Source organism: Cavia porcellus, unplaced genomic scaffold (assembly GCF_034190915.1).
Source record: "Cavia porcellus strain 051 isolate PalLab524CR breed Dunkin Hartley unplaced genomic scaffold, mCavPor4.1 scaffold_19, whole genome shotgun sequence".
Classification (NCBI taxonomy): Eukaryota; Metazoa; Chordata; class Mammalia; order Rodentia; family Caviidae; genus Cavia; species Cavia porcellus.
The window spans coordinates 44,836,854-44,863,553 of NW_026947502.1; the positions used below are offsets into that span (position 1 = coordinate 44,836,854).

Genomic DNA, 26,700 nt, shown 5'->3' on the forward strand with positions numbered 1-26,700 from the left:
GAATACTCTGAGTAGCTCAGTGAGTTTTCACAAACTGGACACAACATCTAACCATTATCCAAAACAAGACATCTACATTCCAGAAATCTACCAAAGAGAGCCACTGTCATGACTATAGATTAGTTCATCTTGTTTTTATTTAACTTTATGTGTATGGCATTCGTTGGTACATCCCATTTATTTATGATTTCATTTATAACCAAGCATGGTGACCACACTACCTGTGCCCAAAACCCAGGCAGGGAAGAGAAATAGTGTTCAGTGTGTGAGTTCTTGACTAAGAGTATTTGGAAATTTGAAGCGAACGGCTAATCTTCCACCCTTTTTGCTCCCTCAGATATGTGTTTTAGTGGTACCTTTTGCATGATATTTTTAGTGCTCACACTGGAGATTACAGTATATGTTTTTAACCTTTTGTCTACTTGTAGTTGTTAATTGTACTTTATGAAGAGGTAGAATTTACAGTTACCACCACCCCGTTCCTTTATGCTATTTGTTGTCATATATATACGTGCATACGTATGTATGTGTGTGTGTGTATGTGTATGTGTATATATGACATTTATACGTGTTGACCCCACAAAATGAAAAACTTCTTTAGCATTTCTTGGGGTATATATCTTCTGGTGGTAAAGTTATTTAATTTTATTATATCCAAAAGTGAATTGAGCTCAGTTTCACTGTATGTACAATTCTAGGTTGTCAGGATTATTTACTCTTTGCTTTTTAGCACTTGAACACATTCTTGCCAGCTTGAAACACCAGTGGTATGTGATGACTGTCATTTGAGCAGCTTGTGCTACTGGTAGTACAAATGGATCTAATCACTTTTGTCAGTCTTCTTACTAATAAAATTAAAAATTGCCCAATGAGACAGTCATTCATGTATCACTGATGGCTCAAGCTGCCTGGCAGTGAGTATTAATTATAGCCTACCATGAGAGTGTTAAAGATAGCCTTCCACTGTCTTAGACCCTGTTGTTTGTAAGAAATGTCTGGGCATTCAGATAATTGTTCTTCTGTGTGTTTTGTGTCATTTTTCCCCTGCTAGCTTCCATTTTTATTTTTATTTTTATTTTTATGTTAGCTGTAGTTTTTTTCTGTATTAATCATGCTTGGAGTTTACTGAGCCTCTTGAATCTGTAAAATATCTTTTGGCAAATTTGGAAAGACTTTTTTTTTTCCTCCTAAAAAACAACTTTGAGGTCACCCTGTGTTGCCCAGGCTGTTCTTGAACTTTCAAGTCTCCTGCTTCAGCCCCCAAGTAAGTGGGATTATAGATGTAGAGCAACATCCTAGGCCTTTCATTATTTCTTCAGAATGTTTTCTGTTATTTTCCATCTCTCCTCCTTCAGAAATTCCAGCTGCATCTGTATTAAACCTTTCAATAGTCTCCTTTAGGTCTAATGCTAGAGGCCCTATTACTGTTACTGTCTTCCCTATTTTTCTTCCTTTTCCACCAACGCTTTTTTCTCTTTCAGGTTGAGTAATTTTACTCCTGGATCTTCACATTTCCTAACTCTGCTGTCTTCTCTGTCCTACCATTCATCTCACCCCATGGAGTTTTTTGTCTCACTATTTTTCAGTTACAGAATTGTATCTGGCTTGTTAATGTTCTACTTTTCTGCTGACATTTCCTATTCAACATAATGGGGGGAAAATTTTTTTTTTAGTACTGGGGATTGAATCCAGGACTTTGTATTAAGCAATATTCCCAGTCCATTCATCCATCCTTCCTGCCTTCTTTTATTTATTTTAAACTTTGCAACAATATCTCACTAAGTCACCCTTGGTGACCTCAAACTTGCAGTTCTCTTGCCTCAGCATCACAGTGTTGGGTTTATCGGTGTGTGCCACCACTCTTATTTTAAATTTTGTTTTATATACTTGACTATAGTGGCTTCTTTAAATCTTGCTTGCTGAATCTTACAACTGATCCTGTTTCAGTCAGTCTTCTTTAAGTTTTTTCCCCTGGAGAGCAGACAGCATTGTCATTTGTGTATCAACTAAGTTTAGGTTATATCCTGGGCATTGTGACTAGTAAGCTGAGCAAACTCTACATTCAGGTGGTCATTTGGTTGTTGGGTTGCTTTGAGCAAGCAGTTAACTTCACTAACCCTACATTGCAAATTCTGCCTGCTATAGGCAGCCAGGTCCAATCTATCTTTAGTTCTTTTAGTCTTAACTGGATTGCTTGGAGTTGCATTGCCTGGTTCCAGGGTCACCCAGATATTTGGGTACAATTGCACTAAACCACAAATATTCCCTTTTTGGCTTTCTTTTTTCTAGAATTTCCCCTTAATTTTCTACCAGTTGTGATTTCTCCAAGCTCAGTGCTCTGGTTCTTCAAGTCAAAAAGACTAGGGCCTGCCTTCTAGCTAATGGCTATTAGAAAGCAGGTCCTACTCAGTGCCGACTTCCTCAGGGTGTCAGGTCTCCCTAGCATCTGGTTGCTACTGGTCACAATTATTTCTTTCATTCAGTGTTTATACTGCCAGTGTGCTAAAGTTTTAGTCAAAGAATAACTGTCACACATGTGAAAAGTAGAAAAAAGTCACCATTTAAAGTAAGATTTTACTAGAAGTAGCTTTTTTAAAAAAATAAGTTTGAAATAGTATCCAAACAGCAGCACCTATTTCCTGCAAGCCAGGATACATCATGAATGAAGAGAAAAATACGATTCCCATGTACTACTGGAGGCTGGTATCGAGTACACTGTACCTGTTAAAAGGGTGAGCAGGGGTACAGCTGTGACATGCTGACTGGTAGTTAGCCTCCAGTTCAGCTCACCCCCTGTATGCCTTTTCCAACCCTTCTTAAGCCTGCAGATTTGTTTTCTGCAAAGACACCAAGAGTTTGGTAATAAGGTCAATTTCATTCCTTTGCAGTGAGACAATGTTGAGTAATGTAAAAGAACTTGTTTCAAAGCTGGTGTTCCCATGAACTTGCCAAAACGAGCCAGTTTCCTCTTTTCCTTCGTTGCTGTTCTTTCTCTGGGTATTTTCCAGATTAGCCTGAGTCACTACAAACCCAGACTGCTTTTATGTCCAAAGAAAATTCTGATGTCAGCCCTTTAAATAATCAAATTACAGTCTTTCTCCCCATATTAAATAAACCAAAATGTGCATTGTATATTTTTAAATACTTATATAGTACCAAAGAGAAGAATTCATATTACATTCTTGACAAATGCTACACACAGGAAATAGATAAAAAATACTTTATGTCTTTTGTCTAAAAATGCATGTAAAAATACAGACCCAACTAATACTTAGTTAAAATTTTCTCAATTTTTCCCACATATATTATTTTTTCATTTTAATAAGTAGAAAGGAAAGATTATTCTTACTTGTGGGGTAGACTGATAGACAAGAACCCTGTGGCTGCACAGCTCCACAGATAGAACCTACTTTGCTGCCCTTTCTCTGGGACAGTTCCAGCGATTTGAACATCAACCACTCAACAACCAGCACTGTTTTGCATTCCTAAATCTTGTCTTTGCTTGAGGTTTTTATTTCTTTTCTCAGTACGGAAACGGGATACTCATCATATATATAAGGCTCTCCATATAAGGCTCTCCATCAAAATGCCTTATAAGTGAACTCACCTTTTGTTACTCTGGAAGAAAAATTTAGTAAGACTTCTCTATGCTAGTCCATGGAGTTATGAGGCCAAGATTCACAGTGAATATTGCAGATCAAAAGAAGAAAATTAGGAGTTCTCACAAGTTTGTATGTCCATTGTGAATTGGCTACTTTGATGTCTTTTAAAGTGAAAGAAATAAAACATTAAATGAAGTTCTCCATTTTCTTCTTCAGGATTCTTTTCCTGGAATGAATAAGCAGACATAATTATCAACTGTGTTCTTATTTGTTAAATGACATGTCTCAGCTATTATTGTTACATCTGTTCGCAAGTTTGAGATTTAGGAACCACCATTCTAGGAGAGAACCATAAAGGCTCAATGCCAGTTCACATGAGACAGCTAAACACTTTCAAATGGAATGTATTGCTACTAAAAATATTGGGAGTTTGGGAAAGTATGCTTCAATGTGACCTCTGACACTACACATTCTAGTTTATTGCCCTGGTTCTTAAGCAGCTACAGGGAAAAAAAACTCAGCCATGTCTCTTTGTGCCCTCTTACTCCATCTATGGACTAACTAGCCTTCTATTGTAAAAAAAAAACCAGATATTTTATGAGTTATTTATATTTTGGCTACTCTAAGCAACAATTTTTGGTTTCTCAGAAACATTTTGATAGGCTATTTTTGGTATGAGAGTGAAGTGTTGAGATTGCAGAAACTCATTTCCCAGTTGTCCTCACTCTCTTTGAGGCACAACCCTAGCATGCTCACTTAAACAAATATTGGGGTGTCTCTAGTACATAGATACTATTTAGCTGACAAGAGGAATTGATCTGTGTCTGACAATCATTTGAAACTTAGTCCAGTCCCACAGCATGGCAGGTCTAAAAAGAAGATTCAGAGAGTAAATTCAGCATCTCGAGAAAAAGAAGAGGTGAGTATAGGCAGAAGAGTCCAGGCAGGTGGGACCTAAAAGAGTCTCCTATGGTGCAGGATTTCACAGGATCTTTTTGTGGGATTTAGGGGAACAGAAACCTTATGATCAGGGTGATGCATTTCACAAAACAACTCAGGTAAACAAAATGGCCTAACAGGACCTGTTTTTCACTTGAATTCCCATTGCCTTAAAATGATGCCCCACTTAGTCTCTTGTAACTTGCTTATACAGTATTTTAATTATTTAAAGAATGAGGAGTCCAGGTGTGGTGGCGCATGCCTGTGATCCCAGCACTCAAGAGGCTGAGACGCAGGAGGATCGTTGCGAGTTTATCAGCCTGGTCAACAAAGTGTGCTTAAGGCTAACCTGAACTGTGTGGTGAAACCTTGTCTCAAAATGACCAAAAAAAAAAAAAAAAAAAAAGAGGAGAAAGGACTTTTTAGGAGTATATTTTTTCCTTTATTTTTATAGAATTCTCAGTTTAAGTTACAAAATGTCAGAACTGAGAATCTGTTGTTTGCTTTAGAGCAGGACACTGGATACTTCCTAATTGGGGATATACACCTCTCTGGGGCCAGTAGGACTTTGCTATGGTCTCAAGTGGACTCCAGTGCCAGTGGCTCTCTGAGAGAAAATGGTCTGAGTGCCCAGTCACAAGTGCAGATTGCCTGTAGCTGTGCTCTTCCTTACCTGTCAGTGGACCTTCTGTACCCCTAGGGCTTCCCTCACCCTTCCTTCTGTCATTTATTTATGTATGTGATGAGTCATGTGAAAATGGGCCTTGAAGTACAGAAGTCAGGCAAACAGAGTTCATGGTACATTTTGACAGATTACTCTGTGGTAAGCACTAGTTCTTTGGGAATGTAAAAGAAAGCAACATAACTCAACCTGAAGAGATTTGGCAGCTTCAGTGGAGGACTTTATGGTGGAAATACTGTTGGACATTGAAGTGTAAATAGGAGTTGGCTAGGTAGGGAAAAGAAAGGTTTTCCAGGCAAAGGAGTTTACATAAGAGGCAAGGGAAACATGCTGGGTCCAAGAATTTCCTGGATGCAGAACAGCACAACAAATGAAGAAAGAACTGTCATTTCATTTTTTGAAGCTGCAATTGTTACCACATTAGCTCTAAAGAACCGCTGTTTCTACCCAGGTCTGGTCCACCTGTTTTTTGTAATTTAGGAACTTAAAATGTGCTCCTTCCAGGTTTCCTTGGAGAATGTTCCTAATAATGGTTGTATGTTTATATTTATTAAGTTCAGAGGCATTGCATGTTGGTGACTGTTAACAGACAATTTTGCACAAAGGCATGCTTGCTTCTTCGAATTCTAATGTGATTTTCATCCATTTGAACACACTCATGGAAATGATAGCCATCAGCTACTCAGGACATTATTTGATAAACAAATTTTTTTCTTTCCATTTTTAACAGTCTCCTGGTTTTCAGAGCTCATTATACATTGTCTGAATGTGATTTTAATCTTTATAATAATCCTTTAAGGTCAATAGTTAGGAGACAATCAACCATTCAATACAAGTAGTTAGAGGAACATTCAGCCTTTGAGCTAGATGGCTAGGGAGACATCTTGTTTTGTGGGTGAAAGAAACATGGAGGGGTTGACTGACTTCTCTGTGGTAATAACCTGTCTGGCAGAACTTGAACCTGACCTTGTTCTGATTCAGATCTCAACCTTCTTCACTATGTGTTGCTATTTTCCCTTCACCTTGTTTATCAAGATGAGTTTGTCTCAGCTAAGTCACATGTCTAAGGGGTCAGAGTGATACTTGTATTTTACCTGGATTCCACAGTAGTTTTTCATTCAGCAAATATTTAAGTGTCCACTATGTGCTAGACACTGTTTAACAAAAGGTTCTAAAGAGTCCTGAATTTAAATATATAGACATAGTATTTTTATGCAGAAAATAAACAGAGAGCATTGCTGTGCTTCAGTCACATGCTGCTTATGCCCTCCAATCTTTTGTTGTTGTTATAGCCAGCTGGAAATGTTCCTCCTTAACATCCCTCAGGTCAGGGGCTGGGGATTTAGCCCAGCGGCATAAGCGCCTGCCTTGCAAGCAGGCAGTTGTGAGTTTGATCCCCGGTACCGATAAAAAGGAAAAAGACAAAAAAAAAAAAAGAAAAAAAAACATCCCTCAGGTCCTCAGAGAGTGCTAGGCCTGTCCTCATAGCCCTTTTCTCCTTCCTCAGTGGTTCCATTTGTACTGTTTCAGGTTTTTTTTACTTTTGCCCTTAATCAGAGCTTCTAAAACAAAATCTGTACATACTGTACTGAAAAGAAAATCAACAAGTGCTGAGTGAGCATCAAAGAAAATGCCCCATTAGGAATAGTTTATAGATAATTGTTAACATAGCAAGTACTCCCTTCATCGTTACTCAGCTTGAGTTGAGTGCTTTTCTTACTGGAGAGTGGGCCAGAGCTGGCCACTCAGTGCCCTGTGCTTCTTTCCCTGGTCTCTGCCTGTACAAACTTACCTCACACCAGGCACACTGTGCCTCATACACAGGCCAGGCACCCAGCAGTCCTGGTATTGAACATGTGCCTTGACTGTCTTGTAAGGAAGCTGCACCAAGAAATTCGTAAGTGTTGTTGTAGTTGCTTGAGATTTGTTTGCTCAGCTACAATCATCTAATTGGAGCAAAAGGTTAAACCAAAGTCTTACTTTGAGGAAGTGTTGAGCTCTTCTCACCAAAAGCTTTTCTTTAAAGAGGTAACAGTTATTTCTTTGAGAACATTCCTTCCCTTTGGAGAAAGTGCCCTTAACATGGTGATGGTTTGCTGATTCAGCAGTTATAAGATGAGTTTGTCTTTTCCTGCTTTGGAAGGTGACTGTGTGAGAGCTATCAGGCTCTAGCCTCCAGCCCAGCGGGAATGTCTTTTTAAACAGTCAAACAAATTCCCAGATTAGAAAGAGTCTATGTAGCTGATGTCATTCTTTCCTGAGTAATTCTGGGTGGTTATTTACTGCATTCTGTCTGCCGGGGGCCAGGAACTTGAATGAGCTTCATTCATTATTAGAACTCTAAATTGCAGACATGTAGGCAAAAGCTGATTGCCACAGTAAGGATGAAGGTTTCAGAGACCTATTGCCCACTGAGCCTTAGGGAATCTGTGTGGAATGGGACCTAGCTGTGTCTTCTCTGGCTGCACTCGGGGGAGTTTATATGATGGCAAGCAGCCAGGAGTAAGAAGCTGTTCTGTAGTCACGGTGGTGGCGGCCACAGCAATGTGTGGGACTTTCCATAGCTTCTGAGCAGCCCGGCAGTGGTAAGTGTGGTGTTTCCCACTTGGAGCAAACGGTATTTTCAGAACCACTTTCAATATTGTTGTGTTCTTCTTTGTTTTCCTGATGGGTAAAGTACTGGTTATGCTGAAAGTAGATTGTAAGAGTGAGCTGAACAAGTTAGGGAAATTATTTGCCAACTGCTAATTGGTCACTTAGTGTGCTGGCAAGTTCACAGTTGTGAGAACCTGTGTTGATGCAGTCTGCCTCAGATAAGTAGATGCTTGACAAAGGGCTGTTAGAGATTTCTCAGGGTCATTCTGTTCTGCTCAAAATGAACGATAGCATACAAACATTTCATCTCGGCCCGTCCTTCATTTTCACAAGCCTTTCTTTTTCTTCCCAGCCATACTTTTCTTACCTATGGCAGTGCTTTAAAAGGACTTGCCTTCTGGGCCTAAAGCTGTTCTAGAGTCAATATAAAGGGTCAGAAACTGATCTTCCTTCCTCTGAGTGCAGGATATTTGCCTTTTGGGCATCTTCCCCTGGAAGACAGCTGGTGTTGCTTAGATGACTTGGGTGGGCTCTGGTATGTGCTACTCTTGCTGTCAGCTCCCATTAACACAGTGTGTTGTCTTTCTAGCACAATCCTGGAGGAAGAGAAGGCCCAACAAGAAGAACGCATGAGGATGGAGTCGAGAAGACAAGCCACTGTGTCCTGGGACTCGGGAGGATCTGATGAAGCACCACCTAAGGTAGCCAAGGTCCCCACCCCAACTGTAGGGATTTCTCTGTGATATAGGCAACTATTTCCTGTGACCAGGTTACTCTAAGAATGGAGGTTATAACTGCCCATTTCTTGCTTGCTTCTTCTCTCTAGATTGTCATTCTGTGCCCTGATTTTCTAATTTGCATTTTAAATAGAGACTGTTGAAAACAGGAGCATTGGCACTGATGTGATCTTAAAATGATATTCTTCCCGTTCCTCTTCACCTTTCCTCCATGATCATGGGACACCTTGCTGTCAGAAGGTTTTCCTTTGTTGCTATCAGAGATCTCCATACAGTTCAGTCAGGATTGAAACCTGAAACTGGGCCATTGATGATTTTGATTTTTGCTTCAAAAATGAGTTTTGGGGCTTGGGATTTAGCTCAGTGGGATAAGCACCTGCTTTGCAAGCAGGCAGTCATGAGTTCGATCCCTAGTACTGATTAAAAAAAAAAAATGAGTTTCATTTCACCAAACCAACGTATTCCTTTTGTTTTTGTTCAGTTTTGCTAGAACTTTGTGCACATTTTCTGTCTTCTTGGCAGAACTCATAGCTGGACTTTTTGTATGAGAAGTGTATTATATATACTTTTGTTTCCTTGATGAGAACTGCCTGTGTCACCATCAGACCTTACTGTTACTCATCTCTAAGGCCTCCTCATGTTCCTTCCCACCTAAGGAAAGTGACCACACCCTTTACAGGGCTGGGCTGGGCTGGGCTGAGCTGAGCTGAGCTGAGCTGAGCTGGAAGGTTTTGTACAGTAGGCCTGAGCTAAATACTTTCCTCAGATTAAAAAGACACCCTTACTTTTGAAAGGATATTATTTTCACATGCTTGCTTACTTACCATGAATAATCTTTTCTGGAAAATAAAAAGATATTTTTTTTGCAATTAATAGCTATTGATATTAGTTAGCTAAAGATACAACTCTTTGAATATTGGAACATCTTTTTTGCTTTAATGCCTGAAAACTTGATTTCTTGGTCTCTGTGTTGTGTTATATAAAAGTAAACCTATGTTATCACACACTAGAAGTGAATGTAAATGATATGTACAATTCTGCAGATGTGTAGAGCTAAAGGTGTGTCAGTTCAGCCACTCTGTACGGAAGGAACAATTACATCACCTGTGGGGAGGTGTTGCTTTGAGCAAGGCAGTGAAAAAAAAACATCATATTTCTATGTTTAATGCAAACAGAAGATCCATAGTTATCCACAGAAAAATGTGAACCCCCTGTATCTAAAGCCCTCCGTATTCTTTGTAAGACAGGATTTTGCTATGTAGTCCAGGCTGGCCTGGAACTAATAGCCTTACTCCTGCCTCATTCCAAATGCTGAAATTACAGGCATATGCCCCCATGCCCAGTCTGGCCCTCCATGTTCCATTTATCAGGTATCTAGTATTTTAATTCCATAAGAGCTGCAGAATAGTCCTGTGTTGGAGACAGGAGAGTCTTATCCATAATGTCTTGGGCCTTGAAATCAAGCCAGTATGTCTTATCTCAGACTCTGATATTTATAGTTGATGACTAAATAATTTATCCTCCCATTTTAAACCTTATTTCCTCCTTTATATCTCTTTGGAATTATATAAGGTAATTTATTTTGTGTATGACCAGTTCACAGAAATATAATAAATACAGTATTAAATGTTCGGTGATAAGTATCAAATATTGCAACATCCTCTTGGAATTGAAGAGACTTTTTCAGCTAAACATCTCTCTCACACACCTAGTCCCCCTCCACCCTTTATTGTCTCTCAGGGATAGCAATAGAACCTAGGACCTCACACATATTAGGCAAGTACTCTACCACTGAGCTACACTCCCAGCCCCTAAACATTTTTCCATATTCCAATCTGCTGGGCTTTTAATGACTTTAGTTTGACTAGTTTTTAAAATTAGGTCATATGGTATAGGTGTTTTGGACAGTTTTTTTAGTACTACTAGGGATACAATCTGTGGGATACTTTTTATTTTTGAGACAAGGCTTGCTAAATTGCCCTGGTGTGACTCCCATGTTGGAATTCTCCTGCTTCTGCCTCCCTAATCTTTTTTAGAAATCTTGTTTTTTAAATTAGCAAATTTGCAATTTATAATGTTTGCATTCCTTGTGTGAAATTGGTATGTGTACTGCTTAACACATCTTAATTCCTTTTTTATCTTTTTTCCCCTCCCCATCTTTTGACCTCATTGCCATTTGAGAAAGATCTCCCTATTTCCTGTTATGTATCTTTTACTTTGCCCTATTTTTATAATTTGGGTTTGTCATATAAAGGAGATTCTTTTTTTTTTTTTTTTTTCTTTCCCCCATATCAAGGATTGAACTCATGACCTCATACTTGCCAGGCAAGTGCTTATGCCACTCAGCTAAATCCCCAGCGGGTTTGTCATCTAAGAAAAACAATGTGATACTCATCCTTTTTAAAAAATTTTTTTTAATTTTATTTTAAAGAGATAAAACCCAACGGAACAAAGCAGCATAAAGCCAATCAAAACAAAGCAGTGAAAGTGGTACAGAACTTCAAAACAGGATGATAGGAAATCAACAATGGCTACTATAATATATCTTTCTGTCTTCACAATAGTTACCCATAGCATCAGACAGCAAAGTCAAACAAAACAAAACAATAAAGTTAATCAAAACATAACATGGAATAAAACAAAACAGTACACTGGAACAAAACATTGGATTTCAAAAGCCAGACAGGAGAATATCCCCACAGTTGACACACACTGCCATCCTCCAGATAGATGCCTAGCCTACCAGCCCCAAGCCTTGCAGAGTCAGCCAAACAATACAAGCATCAAGCAGTTCCCTTCCCCTCAGTCGCTATCATCTCACCATAAGTTCTCCGAATCAGCATGAATAGGGGTTGGGGGTGCTTTTCTGGTTTCTCAGCCCATGCACTGGCTGTCTTATAGGACATAAGACAGCATAATCTCTTCTGGCTGAGGCTCTTACCCGTCAGCATGGTATTAGCATTTCTTTTCATAGAAAGTTGTAGTTTCTCTTTCGACTGAGGCTTTTTCTGATCAACGTGGCAGAGCTTGCTTCACAGAAAGGCATAGTTTCCATCTGAGATTGTTTCCAGTCGGCATGGCGGGGCATGCTTCACCGGAAGACGTGGTGTCTCTTCTAGATACTCTTCCTTTATGGCAGAGTAGTACTCTATTATATGTAAATACCACATTTTTTAAATTCATTCATCTGCTTAAATTTTTAAATATTCTCATCTCCTTGCCTTTTGATCTGCCTTTCTTGCTTTCTCTTTAGGCATTTTTGAAATTTGTATTTTGAGGCTCTTTCCTGTAGAGATTGTTCTGTCTTATACCAAGGCTTATATGTCTGAACCAGAGGCCAGCAAAGATAGCTACTGCTTGATCCTGGTGCCTGACATTTTGTTGAGACACAGCCTCACACTCATGGTGTGCATATTGTCTATAGTTGGTTCTACCATATAGGCAGAGCTGAACAGAGTCAGCACGGTGCACGAAGTTTAATACACTTAATGTTTGACCCTTGGAGGAAAAGTTAGACAGCCTTTGGTTCAAAAATTTTAATGGCTGAAATCTCCTATATTAGTGCAGCTGTTCAGATGCTTGAGATTTATAAGCAAGTATGCCACATGTTTCCTTCTAATACGAAGAACCTAGTCCTGGGTGCACTTTTTACCTTTTCATTGTAGGATCAGATTCTGCATTTGTAGCCTGAAGTTGCTGAGTCTGAACTGAATCTGTTTTTTCAATATGTTAGACCAGTGTTTCTCTGGCAGTTTGCCCTGTGAAGTGAGAATTCATGAATCCTTGCAGGTTTTCCTAGGATAAATAAATTGCACTTTGATTTCTTAAATTCAAAGATTTTAGGCCTATGTAGATGCATACCACTAAAGAAAAAAAATGTTGGGCTGAGAGTTGTAACTCAGTGGTTGAGCACTTGTGTAGGCCCTGGCTTTCATCCCCAGCACCACAAAAAAGAAAAAAAAGAGCAGAAAAGATACCGTGTACTGTATCTTTATTAGATTTTTGAGACAAGGTCTCACTGTGTAGCTCTAAACTTGAACTGACTATGTAACCCAGGCTGGCATTGACTTATTTATTTATTTGGTTGGTTGGTTGGGTTTTTTGTTTTTTTGTTTTTTTTTTCCTTTTCTGTATGGGGGATGGAACTCCCAACCTCACACTTACCAGGTAGGCGCTTACACCAATAAGCTAAATCCCAGCCTGTGCTTCTGTTTCCCAACTGCTGGGATTACAGGCATGTGTCATCATGCCTACCTACGTCCTTCATTACTTTTTAAATGGAAATATTTTCCTCTCTTCTATTCAAGATTCAAAATCTAGATTTTATTCATAATAAAACACTATAACTGAAAGCTAATTGCTAAATATGTTCATAACTAGCTTTGAGTGTAACTCAGTGGTAGAATAGGAGCCTAGTATGTATAGTGTGTTGGGTTCTATCCTTAGCACTGAGAGAAAAAAATTCATTCATAGTTAATGCAAGTTTTTTTTTAATATATAATACTAATGTTCAGGAAAAAGTTAGATGTGATGAGCCAAGCTTGGAGGGTCCCACTTAATGTTTATTTTTTTCTGTCTTTGATACTGTCCTGAAAATTCCTATCACACTAGTGGAGTGCCTCAGCATAAAATAATTTTTAGTATAGCCACTCTCAGGGTGGTCCTTTGATTCCCCAGTGCTACAAAGAACATGTCATAGATCCAGGAGATCTGAACCCTTGTCCTATCATGTTAAGAGGTTATACCTTTCCCATGTTGGTGACATTGTCATCTGCACCATTAGGAGGTATCATATAGCTGCACTAGTTGTCACTGTTGTTTACCACCGTGCTCACACGATAAGGAAGCATACCAGTCTTCAAAAGATATAGTAGTGTGAGAACATAGGAAGTACACATGCACATCTGATGTCCATCTCGAGAAAAGTGCTGTGCAGCTGAGCTGAGCAAAACACTTAAAGGAAATCCAACTTGATTTGGCAGAGCAGTTGACAGATGTGCTATATTCAGAGTTGCAGATATGGTAGACATTTTCTTAAAAAGAAAGAGAGGAAGCTGTCACTTCAAAGAAACTAGTTGATCATATTTGCTACCATGGTAAAATTTGAGGTTGTTTTTTTTTTTTTTAATTTTATGTAAGGAGAAAAAAGAAAAAAGCAGAGAAAGGGTACAAGTTATACAGATTTACAGAAAAAAATAAACAGTAGGAAATCACTAGTTAATGGATTACATATTGTCATCTTAGAAATAGTTGTTCAAGTTACAAAATTAAAGCTTATAAAGTGGACATTCCAACAGTGAGACTGCAGACAGTTCTGTTCAATGATCCAACAAAACTCAGTAATATCATTATCTATCTTATACACTTAAATATACATGCAGTTATATCATTTAGAGCACTTTCTTTTCCTCTGTTTTGTACAATGACAATTACACATTTTGGGTTGTGTTGCTCCCACAGTTCTTACTACTTTTTTGGAAGAGAGTAGAACCAAATGTGACATAACAGAACAAAGTCAGTCAAATCAAAAGGGTGGACATAATAGATAATGTAAAAGCATAATACAAGGTGATCAACAATGGTTACCATGATGCCTCCCGCTATCTCTAATAGAATTGCCTATATCATCAGTTATAATAAAATTGAACAAAAGAGTAAAGAACAAAACCGGCAAAACCAAAGCATTGGAGACATTATAGGTCTTCAAAAGTAGATAATAGTCAACCAAAATGGTCGTCATAATGAATCCCACTATCTTCACAGCTGTTGCCTTAACTTTCGAACCTGGTAATATCAAGCAAAACAGAATAGAGGGACATCAGTCAAAACAAGATGGTGAGAGTAATACAGGGCTTTAAATCAAGATAATGGAAAGTCAAAGTGAGTTACTATAATATATCCTGCTATTTTTTAATTTATTTTTCCCTTAATTAAAAGGATAAAAATAAAAAAGTAAATAATAAAATGGAGATTGACATAAAAGAGGGCATAACAGCAAAACAGCGTAGATCAAAACATAACCATTTAAGCAAAATAGTGTTTCACCACAAGATAATCCCGACATAAAAGTAGTTACCATATTGCCTCTTTCCTTGAAATCTTTGAGTATAACTTCGTATACTGTAGCATCAAATATATCAAAACAATGTAAAACCATTTAAGAGAATGACAGCATTACAGGGTATTTAGAATCAACTAACAGAAAATGAACAATGGTTTCTGTATAATCTCCTTGTCTATAAAAGTTTTTGCTTATACTATCATATATAATAAAATCCAATAAGATACAGCCTGTTTAGACCAATGGAGACAGAAGAACAAAAGCTTGATGAGACTTCAAAACAAGATGATACTAAATCAGTTTTACCTATTAAGATGTCATTTTCTCCAAAATAGCTGTTCCTATCATCCAATCTTCTCTGCCTCATTTCTGTTGAGCTCTTTTTCTGTCATTAGTTGTCAGTTTGCCTTCTTCATTTAGTTTTCTGCTCCATTCATTGTGGCCTCTCTGCCACTATTTCTGGATTCTTCGTATTTTTCTTTTTTAGAATATCCTGCAGTATGCTCTGTAGAGTTGAATTGGTGATTGCATATTCCCCTAGGTCCTCTTTATCCTGGAAGCACCTTGTTTTTCCATCAATTTCCAGGAATAGTTGTGCAGGATATATCAATCTTGGCTGGAGATTATTATCTTTCAAAGCTTGAATTATTTCCCCCCACGCTCTTCGTGATTTGATGGTTTGTGCCGAGAAATCTGCTTTAATTCTGATGTGTGTTCCCTTGTAAGTGATCTGTTTCTTGTCTCTGACGGCTTTTAATATTCTGTTCTTGTATTGGATTTCTGGTATTTTGATTATTATATGCCTGGGTGTTGCTCTGTTTGGGTTGTAGGTGGCTGGGGTCCTGTATGCTTCATACAACTGAGTATGTTTACCTTTTGCTAAATTAGGAAAATTCTCCTGGATTATTTCTGTGAATAGCTTTTGTAGTTCATTTGTTTGTGTCCCTACTTCTTCTTTTATGTTCTTAATTCTGAAGTTATGGATCCTCTTATCATCTTCTAGTCTTTGTATTATTGCTGTTTGTTTCTTTGTTACTTTTAAGAAGTTTTTCATTTCATGCTCCCATATTACAAATCTGCCCTCCAGTTCAGATAATCTGTCCTTAGTTTCTTTCAAGCTGTTATGCCAGTTTTGATAGAGTTTTTAGTTTCCTGATAATTGCTTTGAACCTGCTTCACATATTCTATGCTTTCTCTATTTTCTCCATCAAACAATTCTCCCCTTTTTTTCTGTTCTTCCATTCCACCATCTGTTTTTTCTTGGGTGGTGCTTAGCATTTCTCTAACTATTCTGCTTATATCTAGCTTCAGGTCATTAATAACTTCATTCCTGAACTTGTCCATGAGGTTCTGGAGATAGCGCTTTATATCTATTGGTGCTGTGTCTGCTATTGCCTCTTTCTCAGGATTGGGGCCAAGGAGCCTTTCTTGTTGCTGCCTCTTCCCATATTCTTTGTTCCTTATGTATGCAAGGGTATATAGCAGGCCCAGCTTCCTTCCCTGTCAGCCACAGTCTGATTGAATTGTGTCTGCTAGGTGTTCCCGCCCACCACAGCACACCAGGAAGTTGCAGACCAGGCAGCCTATGCGGGGCCCGCCCCTCCAGGTCAATCTACCTTCACGCGCTGGCACCTGGGTTGTGCTAGCCTACTGGGTCTCAGCCAGCAGCATCACGTAGGCTAGGCACTTCTCACCAATCCTGCTTGAGAGGGGGATACGTGACTGAAGTCACTGCCACGCCCTGTTCTCACAAGTCTGCCCGGTCCCAGAATGTCCTCTGTTGGAGCCTCCTAGATTGTGGAAGAGACCCAGTTTCTCTCACTCACCGCAGGTCAATGCACAGCTCCCCGCCTGTCCTGCTTTCAACTCCATTCACCAATTCCCGTTCTCAGAGCTTTCACTCGTCTCTCGCCCTGTCGAGCAGATGTAGACACAGCGGAGGCAGCGGGAAACCCAAATCACAGCTTCCAATGACACAGGCTCCAGCTTCCACACTGAGGCTTTTCTGTTCCTGTTATAGCACCAGATTTGCATTCCCAGTTGGTTTCTCTCAGCCCAGTTCGTTCTTGGGTCAGCAGGGCATATCTCCACTTGCTTATGATTCCTTACTCCGCACCATTCCTGAATTCTAAGCTGGGTCTTTCAGAGAGCCTCCATAGCTGCTGCTATCTGTCCGCCATGTTCTCCCAGAAGTCTCAAAATTTGAGGTTTTAAAGAAAACAATTAGAATTTTGAAAAAACTACTAGAACCTTGACAAAGCTTCCCAGTTCTTAGACTGTTCTGATGAGCTTAAGATGACATTTACAAACATGATTTTTTAAAAAGTACATAGTGTATAGTACTAGAGTTTTTCAGCATTGGGAATATCTGCTTACTCAGTAAACCACAGTTCTAAGAATCCATACCAGAAATGTAATCAAATCACATGTGGGTAAAGGGATAAAATGCAAGGTAAAGCAATGGGTTTTTATATAACAGATAAGTGATAAGAGTTCAGATTCCATATTGCTACAAACTTAAAGAAACTACCACTCATTTGAGTTTTGGTATAGCATCAAAAAATAGTATCCACATTGTGTCAGAAACTATTTAGAAAATACTTCTCCAAGGCTGGGATTGTGATTCAGTGATAGAGCACCTCCCTAATATGCATGAGACCCGGAGTTCAATCACCTAGACCAAAGAGAAGAAAAAAAAAATCTCGCCTTTTCTGAGTTGCATAGACGGATATGGCTTAGTTTTCCTACCATAGTGGCTGTTCTGCAAGGCCAGTGCCTGGTAGACTGTTGTGTTAATGTACAGCAGAGCTGGTTCCAAGTTCAGAAAACATGATTTCTGTTGTTCCTGCCATCCTTCTCCATAAAGTTGAGAAGGATGTAAGGAGTCCTGAACACCAAAATTGTACTCTCTGCTGGTATCTGCATGCTTGGCTGCCAGTCTATGCCTTTGCAACCATCAGGAGCCCTTCACAAGGACATTACTCACCCCTGAGAGAACAGTGCTACTCAGCACAGCACCTCTCTTTTAGGTTACTTGGGAGGATTCAGCAAAAATTCTATTGGTTTCCTGTTTTGCTGTGTGAAAACTCCAATTTCTCTCGGAAAATGAGATGCATTGACTCTGCTGCTGCAGTGGTCAGTAACAGTGATGCTGAAGGAGTGTCCCCATGACAACCCTAAGAGGTGACTCTTGTTATTCTCCGTTTTATGATTGACACGGTTAGGAAAAACAGAATCTGGCAAGGCCTGCCTCTGACCACATACCCAGCTCTTCTGTGGCAAGAACAGAAGCAGAGCTGTGCCAGCAGTGTGTTTGTAGTCTCCCCAGCTTGGGCTGTGGAATGTCCTTCGTGCATTGATCCATCTACCATAAAACATTTTCAGCTTTTTACCTAGTTTTTGGTGATGGTGGTGATGGTGGTGATAGTAGTGATTTTTTTGTTTTGTTTTGTTTTGTTTTTACTATACTACTGTGTATTGAACCCAGGACCTTTGCAGTGGGCTATGTATCAGCCCTTTTCATATATATTCTGTTTTGAGAAAGGGTCTTGCCTGGGCTAGGCTTGAACTTGGGACCCTCCTCCCTCAACCTCCCAAGAAAGCCACCATGTCCAGCTTTCCTGTCATGTTTATTTTGAATAGAAACCCTGTATTATCATTTACTGTTTTAAATATTTGAGTCATTGTGAGAAGTTTATACAGATTTTTTGTTGTTTTTGTTTTGTTTTTTGGTACCGGGTATCACACTCATGACCTCATGCTTGCCAGGAAGGCGCTAATACTGCTGAGCTAAATCCCCAGCCCTACCATTCTGACTTTTTTTATGTCCTTTTTAGAGAAGTCAAAAGTATACTTGTCGTAAAGTAGCATGATACTACAATAGATTTTGGAATTCTGTCATTACCATCTGTATGACCCTATTTAAATTGTCTGACTTCTCTAAGACTGTGTAAAATGGAGGTGATTATGTAGCTTTGTAGCATTGTTGTCTGAACTATCAGGTTGTCAATAAAGTACCTTGCTTGGTGTGCACAGGATACACTAAGTGGTACCTGTTTGTATTTTTGCCTCTTTTATTCCAAAATGTAAGCCACAGTATGTAACCTCTGTCACATCACCTGTGACTAGGCACTGTATCCTTCCATACTTGGACTCCAGGAACAAAGGAATAAGAAAGCCTAGGCCATGCAGTGTGATGCCTGTGAATGCCTGTGGGTGAATTATATTCTAAAATAGCCATTGCCAGTGAAGTGTCAGTACAGAGTCGCTCTTTTTAAACTTGTTTTAAATTAACACAACCACTTTTTCAAGTTAAGCTTTTAAAAATACAAATCTGCAGGAGTGCAGTGTGCCCTTCAGCAATGCTCCCCTGGCACACCATAGAGAAAAGCCAGGAATGCCCCTTCATACTCGTTTCCTGCTGTGGAGATCTCTGGGGAATTCATGATCCTATTTAGTTAAGTTGGAGTAGAACGCATCTGGGATGATGAATAAAATGTGACAAGGCTGAGGGTTGAGTAAACATTTCCATCCTCCCAATAGCTGGGTGGAGCAAGTGCAAAGTGCCTCCTGTACAGGTCAGGATTTGCAGAGGGCTTGTGCTCACATTAGGCTGACAAGATCAAGAGCCCTTTGGGAAAGGCTCCAAGTACAAGAAATGTCTATCAGGTAGAAAGACACTTTTCACTCTGGGTTTCATTACTGCCATGGGGGATTTTTTTATTTTTTGTTTTCGCGTTCCTGGAATTGGAACCTAGTGCCTCATACATTCTAGGCAACAAATCTATGACTGAGTGACACCCCATTCTATTTTGTTATTATTTTGAGACAAGGTGTTACTAAGCTGCCCAGGCTAGTATTGAATTTGGGATCCTCCTGCCTCAGCCTCCCATGAGATTGCCAGTACGGGCCCCATGCCTGGCTATTCTGATCTCAGTTCATCCAGAGAGTAATTTGATGCTACTTGGATGCTACTTGAGAGATTTATTGAATTTAATGTTTTAAAAGACTTTTATTGGTTCACCTTCTTTGATTTTCTGTTTCAAACAGAATCATTCTTTTGCTTTCAACTTTGAATTCATTTATCACAGAAACAAAATGAGAACTAACATGTCTTCAGAGCTCCTTTGGTTTTACCCACATTTATCAGATGAGAAGCAGCAGTCAACCAAATCACTCATCAGTGTAAAATATGACCTAGCAAAGCAGACAAGCCCCTAACCTACTTCCTGTGCAGAGAGCATTCAGGCCTTCGTCTGGAGAATTTCTTGTCCTTGTTGATGGTTTAATAGCTTTGTGGATATATAAGGTATTCACTGTATGATTTGCCTACTTAGGTAGGATTCAGTGTTTTCACTGTATTCAGAATTATGCAGCCATCACTACAGTGAATTATAGAACATTTTTATCACCTCATGATAAACTGCAAACTCATTAGCAGTTATTCCTCTTTTTTCCTCCTATGCCTGGTAACCATTTAACTACTTGCTGACTTTCAATTCTTCGTGTTCTGGACATCCCATGAATGGAATCATATGACAGGTTTTTGGCAACCGGCTTCTTTCATTTAGCATGTTTTTAAAACTTCATCCATGTTCATTGAACAAAACTGTTTGCAGTCTCACTGTTTGAAAGTCCCCTCTATATGTTTTAATTTTGTAACTTCAACAACTATTTCTAAGATGACAATAGGTAATCTATTAACTAGTGATTTCCTATTGTTTATTTTTTCTGAAATTCTGTACAACTTGTACCCTTTTTCTGTTTTTTCTCCTTAAATAAAATTAAAAAAAAAACTTCATCCATGTTTTATTATGTATCAATACTTTATTCCTTTTAAATACTAAGTAATATTTCATTTATGAGAATCTTGTATTTTTTATGCCTTCATCAGTTGATAGAAATTCTTCCCACTCTTGTAATTAATGCTCTTAAAACAGTTATGTAAGTCAAAGTAAACTTCTTCTCCTTTAGAAAAAAAAAAGGAAAAGAAAGCAAAAACATTAATGTATGTTTTTGTGTGGACATGTTTTCATTTCTTTGTTTATACACCTGAAAGTGGAATTTCAGGATCATATGGTAGTTTTTATGTTTAATGTTCTTAAAATGTCTCTCACAACAGCTGCTCTATTTTACATTCCTAGCAACAATGTACAGAGTTCTGGTTTCTCCACATCACTGCCTTGCTTTTCATGTTCGGTCTTTACTGTTCTGACAGTAGTTTTAAAGTATAGCTTATTGTGGTTTTGATTTGTATTTCCCTGATGCCCAAAGATGTTAAGTATCCTGCCTGTCCCTATATGTTCTTTAGATCTGCTCCTCTCCCCACTTTTTAATTGGATTGTCATTTCATCACTGTAAGAATTCATTATGTACCGTGGCTGTCTCTTACCAGATAATTTGTAAGCATTTTCTTACATTATTTAAGTTGTCTTTTTACTCTATTGAAGGCATTATTTGCAACACCAAAATCATGGGGTTTTTTGATGAGGGGAGGTGAAATAGAATCTCACTGTGTAGCTCAGGCTGTCCTTAAACTTGCTTTGCAACCTAAGGTGGCTTTGAGCTAATAGTCCTCTGCCTCAGCCTCCTGAGCACCAAGACTATTTAAAATTGTGATTTTTGACAATGTACAGTTTTTTTTAATTAATCGTGTTTTTGTCTCATAGCTAACAAACTATTTCCTAAGATTATAAAGATTCACTCTTATGCTTCTAAGAATCTTGCAGTTTTAGCTACTACATTTAGACCTGTGATCCATCTAGAGTTTCTTATATATGGATATCCAGTCTTTCAGCAGTATTTGTTGAAAAGATGGTTCTTTACCCACTGAAATGTATTGAACTCTTGCCAGTCAAGCTCTTACTAAAAAAAAAAAATACCTTTTTCTATTCTTTTCATAAGACAGCTTTACTAGAATCAAAAGATTCATGCATATGATGCTCTGTTCACAGCCCAGCAGACCTGGTTATCCTAGTCCGAGATCCAGCGAAGGATTTTATCCCAGTCCTCAGCACATGGTTCAGACCAATCATTACCAGGTATATACATCATTACAAGCGTAAAATGTGTTACTTGATTATCAGTACTTTTGGTAAGGGGGAAGTATAATATAGATACAATTTTCTTACTTGTATACTTATTTTTACAAACAAAAAGCTAAGAAAGTAGTCAACCATAGATCAAGTGGGCAGGGTAATACTGAACTGCAGTTTTTCTCAGGGGCAAAAATAAAATTTAAAAATTTTTGTTTGTTTTTTGAAACAGGGTCTTGCTATGTAGTTTAGGCTGGCTTTGAACTTACTGTATAGCACAGCATGGCTCAAGCTACAGCAGTCCTTTACTCATCCTCCTGAGGAAATTTGGGAGTGTTGTAACAAAAGTCAGTTGAGATCCCCTATAGACAAGTAGAAAGAGTGTTGAGTTTACAGGCATCCCACAGTTGGAAAAACTTATCCCTGAAGAAAAGGACATGAAGCAGAGTAAATAATTCTTGTGTTTATTTTGTTTCATGAGGGAAGGTTATTAGCTTCTGCTAAGTTGTAATTTACTTTCAGTGAAATGCATATCTTTTGACATATGCAAGCACCATTGTGTGCCATACCCCCATCCCAGTCAAAAGCCAAGCCAATCTCCTCAGAGCCCTCTTAAGGCCCTTTGCCTCTTGGCCCAGAAGCAACCAGACTTCTGATTCCCATTATTAGAAAATGATTTTGCCTGTTCTAGTTTTATATAAATGGAATCATACAGTGTCTACTTTACTTCTAAAATTCAGCCTTTTTTCTAACATTATACAATAGGTAAGGGTCAGAGTGCTAGTGAGGGATCAGTGCTTTCTTGCCTCTTCACAGTTCTACTAAGAGCAAGGTTTAAATTAAGGCCTTCAGAGTAAATATAGGAAAAGATTCTCCAGTGTCGGTACTAGAGTACTAAGGGAAAATGTAGAAATTATTTAATAGTAAAGACAGTTTAGAACTGAGAAACTAATAAATTTCATGTTGTGTGCCTACTACCTCCAGATTCCCACATACTCATTCTAAAGTGGAACTGAGAGTATTACTGTTGCCAAAAAGCACCACCCGCTGGGTCTGAGAGACACTGTTCTGAAATAGCCACCTGAGTCCCCAGAGCATCCATTTATTCTTCTACTCTCTAGGCTATGGAAACATGAAGATGAACCAGCTATTCCCTGCATTTCTCAGGAAGAGCTTATAATACCCTTGTTCGCTAGTTGTATATACAGGAGCCAGAACCCTGACCAGCGAGTAGTCAGAACAGCAGGATGCATCTGGGTAGCCTAAGTAAAGAGAACCCACATCGTATTGCTATGAGATTCTGCACTCATAGCAGATGGCAGAGTGAGCCAAGGACTACGCCAAGGTCTGTGCCTGGCAGTATAGGAAGTCTAAGCTCTACTGGCATTGCATGGGAATTGGGTAACAACACCCTGGTTTCTGAGATGTCAGACAGTGAATGTTCTGCATCCTAACAGACCCACAGGAGTCTGGCCAGATTCATAGTGTGGCCCAAGTACTTGTACCACTTGGAACTCAAGTACATGTTTGATACTAGTAGTCTGTCCCACTGCAGTGAAAAGTCCCCGAGACTGAGAACAAATTTAGAGCAGTTTGTAAATAAAAATGAATGGTGAATATATTAAACCTTTCTTTTATGGAACATAATTAATGTGTGCTTAATTTCTTCAAGCCCCCGTTTTCCTAGCTTGTCAGTAAGATGAACTGTAAGATATTCCTGATATTACTCAGTGTTCCTGCCAGCCTGAGTTGCCCATTAGTCCACATATTTAGCATCATTTGCAAAACTGCCTCAGACCATTCAAAACCTCTTTGCGATGAAAACTTCTAAAAGTTCTCTGGCAGTAATGTGTCAGGTTTCTCCAAAAATTGTAGTCATGCTCCATTTTTTATTTAGTAGAATTTTTATTAAGATATTTTCACTCAGACTACAAGAACTTTCCATACATTTTTCTTGAATATTCATCAATTAGATATTGTCCATCTCTAATGTTGGTATAAATTAGTTATTGGGCACTTAATAAATGCCTACAACCTTTGTTCAAGGATGTATTAATATTAGGAAATATGGACTTGTGTCATTAAAAAATAAACTAACAACCCTGGCCATACCATGCCAGAAAGCCTCGAGTAATCTATAGAAACAAATCCTGATTCTGCTTACTCCATGTCTCAATCAAGAGAGGGGTCCTCTCTAGAGACCTCTCCTCCTCATTTCTTCTTTGCCTAGAATTCTTCTCCATGTCCCCTTTAATATCTTCCTTTTATCTTAGTCATCACTGTGAAAACTAGAGGGCAGGACCTCTCCCACCATAGGCCCTTCCTTTATTAGAAGACAATCTGAGGACTTTGATGTTTTTCTGACTCTTCCTGAGGGTGGTGATGGGTTGAGCAGAAAAGAGGGATCTGGAACAAAGCATATTATAGATCTTTGTGGCTTCCTGTCAATTTTGCAACCAGAGATATTCTAGCGTTTCCGTAAATATAAAATTGCAAAGTAAGTGATATTATCATTTTCTAGTACATGTTTACATGTGTTATCTAATGGAGCCATAACAAAGTTATTTTCTTGAGGCTTTTAGTGTAAATCCATTTCCTTGCCCTGCCAACTTCTTTCTACAGGCCATTCCTTGCCTCAGGGTATCCTTGATTCATGTCCAAAGCCAGCAGCATTGGTTCTCTCTGACCATTCTTCAGTAATCACACTGTTCTTACTTGCTGCTTTTTGTCTATAGCTAAGGATTCTTGTGATAACATTGGGCCTGCTCACATAACCAGAGTAGTCTCCCATCAAGGTCCCTGATTTAGTCATATCTGCAAAATCCCTTATGCCAATTTGGAGAATATATTCACATGTTCAAGAGGTTGGAACTTGGACATTGGGATGAGGCCACTATTTTACCCACTACAGCATTCTTTAATTCTAGTTACTTCCTTGCACATGTAAAGCAGAAGCTATGTTAGGGCAGAACATTACCTTGCCTCCTAACTCACTCACAGGTCTCTGGCTACCCTGGTTCACATGGAATAACAGCTATGGCTGGCAGCATCTACCCAGGTCAGGCATCTCTCTTGGACCAGACAGAGTCATGGAATCATAGATCTCAAGAGACGCCTATGTGGCAGCCCAACATGGAGGTAAACTGGGTGTTCTTGGGCTTTAGCTCATAATCTTACAAAGTGCTGCTTAAGGCACCTTTTATTTCTAAGTCCAAGGCTACTTAATTTTAGTGACTTAATTCTAAAACCAGATACCTCATCTATTCATATATTTCTGGTTTTGTGAATTGTTTTTTTTTTTTTTTACTAGAAAAAATACCTAACGAGAAAAAAATGCTACAATCATAGTCCATTCATTTAAAAAACAGACCTTAAATAGCATATATACTTGGTCAAGAAACAAACTGGTAGACAAAGCCTTTATTTCTATGGGCCTTCTTAATTTTTACTAAATTTTCCTGGTGAAACCAAGACCCACTTTCCTGTGTTAAAAGTTACTTATTTAAACTAAAGTGCATCTGTAGTTGTCTGTTTTTCTTGTTTTCTTTCTTGGAGTAAAAATGTTTAATGTCTAATACGGCATAAGGTGTTTGTGATATTTAAACTGGTATTACATTATTTCCTACTTGATTTGGGTTTTAAAGTAATAGTGCATTCTTTGCGTAATTTCTTTAGAACAGACTTCTCTATAAGTGAACTGTTACACTAAATTTCAACTGGAGTAATAAAAGCCTTTTTCTAGAACTCTTGCTGTTTGGTTTAATTGTTTTGAAAAACACTCAATACAAAGTAGCAACATATTAACAAACTTCTTAAGACTGAGCATGCTGTTTCCACTTCTCCTTCCAGGACTCAGCAGCCCTAGACCTACGTGGGATTGGGCAGGTGTTACCAACCCACCTCATGGAAGAGCGGCTGATCAGACAGCAACAGGAAATGGAAGAAGATCAGCGCTGGCTAGAAAAAGAGGAGAGATTTCTGGTAATCGTGTTGTAGAGCAGCATTTACCATTTTTTAAAACTTTTTTGGAGTCCACTGCATTACATATGATTGTAAATTTTTTTTATTTTCCCAAGCAGGAATTCATTTCACTTCTGATTCCTAAAACTTGAAGTAGCATGATATTTGTTTTTCTTGATTATTTTTTAGGGGTCAGTTTCCATGATTTTATAGTACATTATGGCTCAGAGCACTTTTGTGATTTTTCATTACCACAATGTTTACACAAAATGTAGTCCCATAAGTGTCAGTGTGCATGTAAAACATTATGTCTCTCTAAAACAGGGCCTCAGACAAAACTGCTGTGAGTCCAGGGTTTGCCTTCCCAGCATTTGCCTACAGCAGCTTTGAAAAATACAGACACCTCACTACCCTATGTATCTGGATTTAGGAGTGGGAAATGTCTTCTTTTAAGTATGTATGTATCCGCCCTTAGAAGTCCCTTGGGACAGAGAGAAAATAGTTAAGTATAGAAATTTCTTTGTGTTTCTGGAAACAAAGGTTGTTTTGGACCTACGCCAAGTATTTCTATGCCCTCAGTCTCAAAACTGGGGCCTGGAAACCAGACATGGTGGCTTATGCATGCAATCCCAGAACATAGAAACAGGAAGATCACAAATTGGAGAAAAGCCTGTCTACATAATCAAACCCTGTCTTAAAAAAAAACAAAAATGGACTGGGGATTTAGCTCAGCAGTATAAGCGCCTGCCTTGCAAGTGTGTGGTCATGAGTTCAATACCTGCACCAAAAAAAAAAATTACACCTGCAAGAATGTACTTCCCACAAAAAACATGATTGAAGAGAACCAAAATTCATGTTCTTTTCACGAAATCATATTAACTTTACTAGAGGAGTTAAAGTCTGGTTCTTAATGCTATGATGCTGAGCAATGACTGATGCCAACTTTGTATTAGGGAAGAAATACCAACGAGAACAGGATCCAGTCCGTATTCTAACTTGCATAAACTGTTACGGTCATAAGAAGATTTAAATGAAGAGGTAGTCAGTTTACATGACATTGGTTTCAAACTATATTCTGTAGAATTCAGCA

At 38.7% G+C, this 26,700-nt stretch overlaps 1 protein-coding gene across 26 annotated transcripts in view; it reads left to right on the forward strand.

Annotated features, from left to right (window-relative positions):
- The window catches only part of Ptk2 (protein tyrosine kinase 2), a 333,580-nt gene that overhangs the window by 266,043 nt on the left and 40,837 nt on the right, over positions 1–26,700 (forward strand). For 21 of the 26 annotated variants that reach the window (XM_063230987.1, XM_063230989.1, XM_063230993.1 and 18 more), the window contains 4 exons: positions 8,408–8,519; positions 21,570–21,656; positions 24,651–24,788; positions 25,500–25,631. In XM_063230987.1, coding sequence (XP_063087057.1) covers positions 8,408–8,519; positions 21,570–21,656; positions 24,651–24,788; positions 25,500–25,631 — 469 coding nt within the window. Of the gene's footprint in view, positions 1–7,520; positions 7,809–8,407; positions 8,520–21,569; positions 21,657–24,650; positions 24,789–25,499; positions 25,632–26,700 lie in introns of those variants that run through there. The other 5 variants (XM_063231008.1, XM_063231002.1, XM_063231010.1 and 2 more) reach the window with 3 other exon arrangements.